The sequence below is a fragment of the Canis lupus genome, chromosome 20 (assembly GCF_011100685.1).
Source record: "Canis lupus familiaris isolate Mischka breed German Shepherd chromosome 20, alternate assembly UU_Cfam_GSD_1.0, whole genome shotgun sequence".
Classification (NCBI taxonomy): domain Eukaryota; kingdom Metazoa; phylum Chordata; class Mammalia; order Carnivora; family Canidae; genus Canis; species Canis lupus.
This window is the reverse complement of record NC_049241.1, coordinates 46690696-46701528: the sequence shown is the minus strand read 5'-3', so window position 1 is coordinate 46701528 and position 10833 is coordinate 46690696. Positions and strand designations below refer to the sequence as shown.

The window sequence follows — 10833 nt, the reverse complement described above, 5'->3', positions numbered from 1 at the left end:
GGAGGCGGGGCAGGGTTTCCAGCGGGCCTGGCAGCCAGCGAGTGCGCCGCTTCGGTCGGCCCCGCCCGGCTCCGCTCGGCCAAGCTCGGCCCCGCCCCTCTGGGCCTTACTTCCGGGACGCTTGACGCCGGAGCGGGAAATAAGGTCACATCGGGCGTATCGCGCCTGCGCGCACTCCGCCTCGCGCCTGCGCCTTTCCGGCAGCCCCTCCCCGACCGGACATAACGGTCCGCGCGCGGCTCCCCGGACCGGAAGTGGAGGCGAACTGTCGCGGGGCGCGCCCGGCCTTGCTCAACGCCCGGCAGTCCCCGCCGTCGCCGCCGCCCTCGGCAGCTGCCGAGGCTTCCCGCAGCCGTCATGTCCGCCAGCGCCGTCTACGTGCTGGACCTAAAGGGCAAGGTACATATGGCTCCCCACCCTTCCCGTTGCCAGGCAACCGGTGGGGCCTCGCCCCCTGGGGGGACCCACCCTGTTGCTAGGTAACTGGCCAATGGGACCCACCCTAGTCTTAGGCAAAGAGGCTGCTGGGCCTCACCTGAGGGCCCCACCCTGTTGCTAAGTAACAAGGCGGGGGCTTCGATCCGCGAGCCGCGCCCTGTCGCCAGGTAACACAGCTGCATGACCCCCTCCCCCCTCCACTGTGCGCCGGGTGCTCCCGCCTCGTAGGGGCATCGGGAAACCCGAGGCGGCGGCAGGGACGGGCCGCAGCCGTCCGGGAAGCCAGGACTGGCGCTCAGGGGCTGTGCGACCCTTGGCCGGAGGTGGCGAGGCGTGTCGGGGACAGCGCGCCCTCGGGCCAGCCCCGCCCTCTTTACCCGGCGATTTCATCTTGGCAGTCCCGGCTAGAATTTCTTAACGTTTGGTGTGACACTGAGTTACAGGGTTAAGTGAAGTGGGTGGTGGGAGGGCCATTTTACAGAGGGGGAAGCTGAGGCACAGGCAGGCAACCTGCCCAAGGTCACCCCAGCCATAGAATGGCGGGTCTAGGAGTCAGCTGATATTTGGGGAGCACCTACTAAGTGCTGCACGGGGTGCTTAGTCTTGGGCCACCTTTGGTGAGCAAAATTGGGAGTCGTCGTGGAGCTCGCAGCCTGGTGAGAGAAAGGGACACTGATCTCAGAAAGCACAAATCAATGTCAGTTGCCCTACTAGAGCAGTGAGGTTGTAATAGGAGACTATGCCTGGACCAGGGGTCAGGGAGGGCTTCCGGGAGGCAGTGACAGATCTGAAGGAAGAGTTGCACACGACTAGGACCCAGGTGCCTTTCCCAGGGGACTCTGGGAAAACTTCTTAAAGGAGGGGGTCTCAGAGCCTTTCCAAGTGGGCTGCTGCCTTTCCCCGAGTCCGTCCTGGCTAGAAGGCAAGTGAGTATTGGCCTCTTGATCTGGGAGTCACAGGAACGGCAGCAACAACGCTAACAAGTCCTGCACAGATCCCTGGGAGAGAGGTGGACGTTGGGCCTCGCGGAGCAGGCAGGAGTTAGCTCAGAAGCAGTGGGGAGTGAAGACGTGAAGTGGCTATCCCTTCCTGCCCCCACTCCCAGGGTACCCCACCCTAGCACTTTCCGAGAGTTCCTTGAGTGGGTCGCCTGCTCTGGATGCCACCCAAAGTCAACAGCTAGTGAGGCCCAGTGCTGGGCTCCCTTTCCCAGCCCTCAGGCAAGGGAAGACACAGGGCACCCCAGGGGCTGAGTGTGTGCAGCATTCCAGAGTGCCTGGAACTCCTGTTCTTCCTTCCACCCTGGCCACCGTGTCCGCAGAGTTCCCAAAGGCTGCCTTATCTCAATCTCTCATTCCTTGAGCAAACATTTCATGAGCACCTTGCATGCACCAAGCCCAGTGCTGACTACCTCACTGTGACTGTGCAGGTAGGGCTGAGTTCAAAACCCATCTCTGCTGCTTAGTTGTGTGACCTCAGGCAAGTACCTTTTCCTCTCTGAGCCTTGTTTTCCTCACTGCTCGCACAGGCTGGTTATGGTGTTATTGGACAAACTCTCTGAGCGAACGTTTGAGACAGGCTAGCACCTCGCATGGCCCACGGTCCTTGTTAACCCCATTGAGGACCTCAAGGTCTAGTAGGGGAGACACATGGAAGCTGGCAGATCCAAATGATCAGATCTAGGTAGATTGCAGGGGCATGGACACAGCCCCAGGTAATACAGTTGCCAGCCTCAGTTTTGGCTGCAGATGAAAAGCAGTTACAGAAGTCTTCCTGGAGGAGGGAGTTCGCCAGAGCTGGGAGCAGACCAGGTATTAGGTGGGCCAGGAGGCATCGCAGTTGGCCCGAGGGATCAGAGCAGCCTGCTGGGGCTGGCAGGTGAAAACCTGGGTAATGCTGGAGCCTAGAGGGTGACACCAGGAGGGCCATGGGTGGTTGAGAATGTCCCCATGGGTATGAGAAACAGAGAGGACCAGTGTGATCCTGGAAAGGAGGAGATTGTAGCCTGGGAGGAGCATGAGCAGACCTGCCTTTTGGGAAGCTCCCAGGGCAGCCATGGGCTTGCCTCTCATCCCCAGCAACCATCGTGCTATTTATTACTCCATTCCCCATGGACCTCAGGTTTTGAAAGGACCTTTTGTGCAGACTATATTTAATAAAAGGTAAGGTAGTAGCACAGTAAGAAATTCATGACCACAAGCCAGCCAGCCAGTGCCTTGGATCACCAAGGAAACCAGCATGGCCATGTTGAGCTGCTAGAAAGCCCTCCACCGACACTTTGCCCTTATCTTTCTTGTTTCTCTGCAGCTTCTGACACCACTGCCACACTCCTCAGTGGGCTTCCATTGGCCTCCTGAGGCACTGCTCTCTCTCGTTTTGCCCCTTTCTGTCACCGTCTCCTGGCCCCTCCCCTGGGATGTTGGCTCCTCTGGCTTAGGCCTATGGGTCCCACCCTCACTGTCCCTCTCCTTGGGTGGGTTTTGATTCAAGTCAGTGTGCAGGGAACTCAAGTTTGTACCGTAGTCCACAGTACTCACCTGGAGATCCATTGTTCTCAGGGACATCTCGGAGGTCCCACAGCTGCCACAAATCTGGCATTTCCCAAAATGAACTCGCTGCCACCCCAGGCCTGCTCTCCTCATCTCAGTGAATGACGCCACTGTCCACGTGCCTGCCCTCATTGGAGACCTGGGTATTATCCTGGCCTTTTTCTCCTCACCACCACGTTCACTCCACAAACATTCCCTGAGCACCCCCTGGAGTCAGGCTCTGTTGTGGATGCTGGGACATAGCCCTCAACAAGTTGGAAGTGGTCCCTGTTCTTTGAGTGTTCGACTCTGGTAGGGGGAACAGACCATAAAAGAAGATAGAGATTATAGTGAACCAGTGTTGTGGGCAGTGAAGGACAAGTGGAGTTGGGGTATGATCTCTCTGGCAGGGCAAGCAAGGAAGACTTTTTGGAGGAGGTGCCATCTGAGGTGAGGCATGAGAAGTTAGAAGAGGCCAAGGCATTCTGGGCAGAGGGAACTGCAAGTACAAAGGCCTGGAGGCAGGAGTAGGTGTGGATGGCTCACAGAGTGGCTAGGGGACCAGGATGGCTGAAATGGAATGACCTGGGGGTGGAACAGTGGGAGGGGGGGTGGGGGTGGGGCGAGATGAATGGAGAGGCATTGGCAGGGCCATGAAGAACCAGTTTGTCCTGGGGTTCAACTTGTAGTTTGTTTTCAGACACTTTCAGCAGGGAGAACCTTCTGTTGAAGGAGACCCCTCTTGCTTTTTGTGGGAAAGGAACTGTGGGGATCAAGAGCAACCATAGGGGCAGCGGTTTGTCACCGCCGCCGCGTTGCCTGCCTTCCTTCAATCTGTCCTGTCCCCTGCCTTTGTCTTCTCATCTGGGACCTGCAGCCCAAGCTCTAAGGCTGTCCTCACTCTACCTAACCAGTACCCCCAGGTCCCCCCATGGGCTGTGCCTCTCACTACCCTGTGGCTTCAGCCACCCTGGTCCCTCTGCTTCTATCTTTCCTCCCCCTCTGGCCTCAGTTGGAAGGTCACACCCTTGGGAGGTTCTCAGTTCCTCCTAAGCAAGTGTCACAATGCAGGCACCCTGTTGGGCCACCTGTGTCCCCAGGCCCAGCCTGGCGTATGGTAGAGGGGCACAGTGCCTGCTCTTTGGATGCGCGGGCCTCTCTGCAGCCCTGGTGATGAAGGCGAGCAAAATAAGTTATTCGTTCCTTTGAGCACTCTGGGGACCTTGGGGCTCCCTGCCAACAGCTGTCCCCCCCCCCCCCCCGATTGTGTACCTGGGGAAGAAGATGGGCCTTGCGAAGCCCAGGAAAGCAACATTTAGTGAGCAGAAGGGACCATGTAGGGGGTAAGAACAGGTTAGAATCCAGGCTCGCCTCTGCTGGCTGTGTGACCTCAAGCAGGTGGTGCCAGGTTTCTGGGTGTCACTGTGTATCTCTGTCAAAGAGAGAACGTGTACCATGTTCCGCTTCGTGGTATATATCCCCGGCAAGGAGCATATGAGAGGGTGCACGGGAGTTCCTCAGCCCGGGCCTGGTCCACATGCGCATGAGCTCACACCCACTGGGTGCTGGGTCCCTAAGAGGCCTTCTGGACCTCAGCAGGAAGAGGGCACAGACAACGAAAGAGAAACCAGGAAAGAGATTCTCGTCTGGACTCTCTCTGATTCTCTCTCTGTCCTGGCTTTACACAACAAAAGTGGTGTATTTTGTGGAACTATGAGCTCTAAGGCCGGTGCTGCCCAGCGCGCCTGCTCAGCAGGGCCCCTGTCAGCACGGCGCTGTCCTGCAGCCCCGTCGTCCCAGGGGCTCTAGGCAGCGGCTCCAGACAGAGCCTGGCGCAGCCTTGGGCCCCCCTCGTCCCCTCACGGAGGGGTAGCGCAGGTGGACCAGACTACCTTTCTTTGATGAGTTCAGTCACCGTGCAAACCCGGGAAACTCCATCGCCCCCTGGGGCTTCCTCACGCCCCTCGTGTCCAGCCCGTCCCCAGGCAGCCATTACGTGTTTTCTCTCACCGCCTGCGAGGATTTAAAGTAAGTGGGATCCCGTGGGACGGGATACGCCGTCTGTTGTCTGGCCCCTCACCTGAGAGCCCCCCGTGCTGCCGCCGCGTCAATAGTCATTCTCATGGCTGAGGGGCCTCCGGGCTGTAGGTGGACGCAGCTCTTGTTCCCGTTCACCTGTTGAAGGACATTGGCCCTCTCTCCGCCTGGATCTATTTACAATAAAGCTGCAGTGGACATGTGCCTACTTGTCTTCACAAGGACGTACGGTTTCGTTTCTCTTGGGTAAATACCTAAGAGAGGAACAGCTGGGTCTGAAGCTAGGTTTACCGGTGTGAGAGCCTGCCAGACTTTACCAAAGTGCTTATCCCATGTTAAGTCCCCAGGAGTAGTGGACGAAGGTTCCAGATGCTGCATGTCCTAAGCCACGGGTTATGAAAGAGCGAGAAAGAAGAAACAGCAGCACTATGCCATGTCCTCAAGCCACAGGGGAGTTCTGGTGGTTGCCAGCACTCAGCAGTATTCCCTGAGTGTGAGTGGGCACCCTGCCTCAGGCAGAAGAGCAGGGTGCGTCAGCATGGGAAAGGCTCTGGGAAGGCTGCAGCGAGAGCCTACAGGTCGTCTTCACCTGGCATCTCCCGCTTGACTCAGTCCTGGACCGTTGCCCTGCATTCCCCTTTCCTGCAGAGCACCCGGTTGGCCCCTGTGATGTTCACTTTGGAAACTGCTGTCCTTGAGGAATTCCCTGGGGGATAGAGATCAGGCCTGAGTCTCTGATGTTCAGGGATGTGAATAGGGTTCCTGTGCCGAGGGAGGCTGGCGCTCTCACCCCCCACCCCAGGCACCTGGCTGGGGAACTCGCAATGAAAGCAGTGTTCCTCCCCCACCTCCGCCCAGGTGCTCATCTGCCGGAATTACCGCGGCGACGTGGACATGTCGGAGGTGGAGCACTTCATGCCTATCCTGATGGAGAAGGAGGAGGAAGGGATGCTGTCGCCCATCCTGGCTCACGGGGGTGTCCGCTTCATGTGGATCAAGCACAACAATCTGTATCGTATCCCTTTGCGGGGGAGCCCCCAGGGGCCTTCCATTTGGGCTTGTGCATGTGCAGGCCCAGGGCTGGTTCAGGCACACCCTCCTGGAGCTCCCCGCGGCCTGAGGAGATGAGCAGGGAACAGACAGTAACAAGTGTGATGGGCGCTGGGAGAGGAGAGGGTATGGCAGGGGACCTCAGGTAGTCTGGGGATCCAGGAGGGCTTCTCTGAGAAGGGACACCTGGAGGAGACCTGCAGGAAGACCATGTATCCACTATCCAGAGCAGTGGGCAGACACCAGGAGCCATAGGCCTGGGAAAAGGCTCTGCAAAGGGGAAGTGAGGCTTATTCTGGAAGCCACAGTAGGGGTGGCTAGAGCATCGGGGGAGGGGGAAGGGCAGGCAAGTGGGGTATGGTGGGAATGAGGCCCAAGTGGTCAGCAACACCAAGGGGTCTCATAGGCCGTCACTTTTGACAGGAAGCCTTTGGAGGGTTTCAGGCAGATGGGGTGACATAAAATCAGATTTGCGTTTTCTGAAGGTTCCTGGCTGCTGAGCAGAAGCCAGACTGTAGGGGACAAGAGTTAATGTGGGGAGGGGACGAGGAAGCTGGGGTCATCCCTCGAGCCTTGCGTGCACATTACAATGAGGGAGGTCCTGGCCTGTGACCCTCGTCTGGCCGCCTAAGGTCCAGCCCCTGTAGCCTCTCTTTTTCCTTCCCCTCTCTCCAGAGGGCCTGTGAGGGGCAGCTCTACAGAGTACCGCTGGCAGCCTGTAACCTGGGAGTTGGCTGTCTGTGAAGCCACCCTGGGTCTGGGCGGTGGCTGCCCAGGTGTGCAGGTGGTGGTGGTGTGAGCTCAGTAGGAGCCGTCTGACCAGTTTCCAATTGGGTCCCAGTTTCATGCTTGGGCAGCCAGGGAGGAGATGGCAATGGCTCAATCCCTTGGGGTGCTGCTGCATGGCACCCCCTTCCTGCTCCCTAGTTCCGCTGTTGGGTAATAGTTTCCAGCAGGGTAAGGCCATGAGAACTGAAGGTGCCCACTACCCCTCCTTAGAAAGTGCCTGACAGGCATGTGGTCCCAGGCTGGAGGGAGGAAGCCAGCACTGCTTCAACTAGCCCAGCATCCATTTTCTGTGTCTCCACTCTCTGCAGGAAGTGTGGTGGACTGGCCCCTGCCATCCCTTTCACCTGGCTCTCATATCACAGCACTAGGGCCACAAGGCGTGTCATGACCGGGCACATCCAGGGCATAGCACACGGGCCTGCAGTGGAGGAACCAGACTCCCCGGGTGGCTTGAGGCCCTATAAGGAAAGGAACAGGAAGTGTCCAGCACATACTGTCCCCCTGAGGGACCCTCCCCTGTGTGGGAGGGAGAGTCTGTGCCACACTCTTTACACACATCACCTCAGTGAATCCATTGTTGGGCCTCCATCAAATAAGCAAGAAAATGAAGCTTCTATTTAAAAGGTTTGCTTTAGAAGCCAAGGCTTGCAGGAAGCGCGAGAGCCAGTGTTGGCCCTGGCTGCCTCCACTGGAGCCTAGCTTGGGAGCCCTGGACCTCAGGAGAGTCACATAAGCTTTGGGGGAAGGACCAATTGTGGTCCTGCCTTCTGCTCCCAGAATGAGCCACACTGCCTCCCCACCCTGGGCTGTTCACCCCACCTGAGGTGCACCCCCACTGGCACCCCGGACTTTGGCTCTCAGCCCAGATATCCCCTCCTCGGGACAGCCCCTCATCCCCAGCCCCCTGCTGCTTCTTTGTCATTGAGGACTCCCCTGGAGCTGAGACCACATCTGCTAACTACTGTGTCCCAGGCCTGGCTCAGACCATAAGCTCCGTAACCTGCTGAAGGCCAAGTGAATGGCTGGGGCTTGGGGCGAGGGAGGCTCTGAGCCTGGGGTGCAGGTGGGGGTCCTTTCAAGATTGTGCTGCGCATCGGGGTCTGCTAGGCCTGTTCATGCCTCTGAACACTCCTTAACTGTGGCCGCCATGCAGTGGTTGCCACGTCCAAGAAGAATGCATGTGTGTCGCTGGTGTTCTCCTTCCTTTATAAGGTGGTACAGGTGAGTTGAGCCACAGGGGCCTTGGAGGGGTGTCCATAGGCCTGGCTCTGCTGCAGGCCTCCACCCACACTGGCCACCCGAGGGCTACAGCCTCCCTAGGGAGTTGTAGGGCTGGAGCCCCAGCAAATGGGAAAGGGGAGCTCCACCTGCCCCGTGTGTGGGATTTTATGGCCTTAGTTGTTCCTCTACGCTGGTGAGGAGAGGAAAGTGAGCAAGAGGTGGAGCTCATGACAGGTCAGTGCACCCTGACCCCAGAGGGACAGCTGTGCCCTGCAACTGGCTGTGGAAGGGTGGAACATGACCACCTGAGAGTCAGAGTTTAGGGAGGTAGGCTAGCCAGGAGGAGGGCAGAACCAAATTCTGCTCCGAGATGGAGAAGTGGTAAGAGCAGCAGGTGCAAAAGCCCTGGGGCAGGAGTGCATGTGGTATGGTGGGGTTGGGGGACCTCAGGCTGCCCAGTGTGCCCGGGATACTGGGCTGAGGTCAACCAGGTAGGCGGGGCTGGACTAGGGGGTCGGAGGCACACAGGGCCCAGTGAGGAATTCGGATTTCGTTTCCAGCCTGATGGGAGATGGTGGGGGACTTGAAGCAGGAGACTGACGAGACCTGATTAGGGTTGAGGTTGTCTGGCTGGCTGAGAAGTGGAGGAGGAACTTGAGGGCGGCAGGGAGGCCAGTAAGGACATTGCCATAGGCTTCCAGAGGAGAAATGGGAGGGCCTGGCTGGAGCAGGGGCTGTGGGGTTGAAGAAAGTGGAGGATGGGACCCAGGAAGCCTGGCATGGGCCAAGGAGAGCTGTTGTCCCTCAGGTGGTGCCATGTGCAGTTAGCCAGGAGCCACTTGCCTTAAATAAAGGGGAACGGGAGCCAGTCTGGATGATGAGGACATGGGGGCAGGAGGGCATGTGTCCCCCCAGGGAGCCCTAAGTGTGGGCTAGGGTGTAGGCATTTGTGCCGGAGCAGTGAGGCCATTATAGGAGTGACTTTGAGTAGAGGCCCAGCAGCTGGTCCTGGAGTGCAGGGGGGCACCATCGGACCACAAGGGGGCAGAGGAAGAGGGAAGGTCCTCTCCGCTGCGTTTGGCATTTCCTTTTTGCCTCAGTGATTTTCCTTCAGTGTTCGTGCCAATGAAACTTCTCTCCCTTCCCTTCTCTGATCCTCTTCATCTTCTGTTGAACCAGAGGAAATGTGTCCGCAGCTCAGGGGAGTTGGCAGAGTCTGGAAGAACTGCTACTTCTGTCCCCAGTGGCTCTTGGCCCTCACCTGAGTCACTTGTGACTCAGAGGCAAAGGGTGACAGTTAGAACAGGGATTAAAGAGAAGCTCAGATGGGGCCCTAGACCAGGGGCGGGGGTAGAGGGGCTGTCAGGGAGGAGAGGAGAGATCCTCAGAGGTGGAGATACAGGGCTTCTTCCCAGGCCCCCTGAGGACGCCTGCACTGCCTACAGCCCGCTTCCTGCCTCTCAGTCAGCCAGTGCTGTCGTCCTGCCTGTGATCCCTGAGCTCAGGGCCTAATCTGTGGCTTGTCGCCAGGCCTGGCACATGGGCAGATGCAGCTTGTGGGCAAGAGGGCTGTGGGATCTAGGGCACAAAGGACAGGTGGCTTTGTGCAGGCGCTCCCCATCCTCCACCCTGGCTCACCCATCTGCCGCTCCTGCCGTCTGCACCGCAGGTGTTTTCAGAGTACTTCAAGGAGCTGGAGGAGGAGAGCATCCGAGACAACTTTGTCATCATCTACGAGCTATTGGACGAGCTCATGGACTTCGGCTACCCCCAGACCACCGACAGCAAGATCCTGCAGGAGTGAGTGGGCAGGGCAGGGACCCAGGCCTGGCGACAGCACATTGTGGGCTGCCACCCTGACCCATCCCTTGGGGCGTTTGTAGGCTCTCGGCAGTTCAGTGTCCCCCCTGGTGCTAAGCCGTGCACTAAATGCTTTGTCGCTCGGGAGTCACCAATATTTGTTTCCACCGTCCTACATGAGAGAAAAGCACATTCTTCTTTGCAGTCGTGTGCTTCACACTTGGGGGCAGGTGAATTAAGGACTTCCCATGCGAGCACTTCCCCTTCACTCTTTTCAGAGTCTGGAGTGCTGCTCCCTGTTTCACATGGCACAGAGGGGCACTCAGAGAAGCCACATAACTGGCCCACATCTCACACCTGTTGTTCCCCAAGTGGTATTGGGGTCACCAGCTTCTCCCCCAAGGGTCAGTCCCCTCTGCACATCGAGCAGAAGAGCAAATTCAGGTCCCCTCCTTGCACCATCCCTCAAGTGAAAAATGAACACTCTATGCTCATTGTAACTCAAGTTTGTCAGGGCTTTATGGACACATTGTAAGATATTCTTGTATTAAACAGCTCAGGTGAAACCAGAGCCTGCCTTTTCTGGAACCTGCTCTAGGGAGGGAATGTTTTCAAAATGTCAGTGCCTGAACTCCTTAACTCTTGGCACGGTCCCACAGGTACATCACTCAGGAAGGCCACAAGCTGGAGACGGGGGCCCCGAGGCCCCCAGCCACTGTCACCAATGCAGTGTCCTGGCGGTCCGAGGGCATCAAGTACCGGAAGAATGAGGTGTTCTTGGATGTCATCGAGTCTGTCAACCTCTTGGTAGGCTTCCTTTCCTTCCTTTTCTTTCAGAAAAATTTTGTCTTTTCCATGGTTGAAATAAAAGCACTGGGACTTTTAAAACTAGCAAGGCGCTGAGAGACATTTACTTTCTTTATGACAGCAGATCAGCAGGGTTCAGCTTAGGCCACTCATGGCTGAGCCT

The 10833-nt window shown here is 57.8% G+C and overlaps 1 protein-coding gene across 2 annotated transcripts in view; it reads left to right on the top strand.

Moving 5' to 3' along the window:
* The first annotated feature begins 232 nt into the window (after positions 1-232).
* AP1M1 (adaptor related protein complex 1 subunit mu 1) overlaps positions 233-10833 on the top strand; it is a 28591-nt gene continuing 17990 nt past the window's right edge. For both annotated transcript variants that reach the window (XM_038566983.1, XM_038566982.1), the window contains exons 1-5: positions 233-399; positions 5862-6018; positions 7996-8063; positions 9733-9863; positions 10523-10670. In XM_038566983.1, the coding sequence (XP_038422911.1) occupies positions 358-399; positions 5862-6018; positions 7996-8063; positions 9733-9863; positions 10523-10670 (546 nt within the window). In that variant the 5' untranslated portion in view covers positions 233-357. The remainder of the gene's footprint in view (positions 400-5861; positions 6019-7995; positions 8064-9732; positions 9864-10522; positions 10671-10833) is intronic.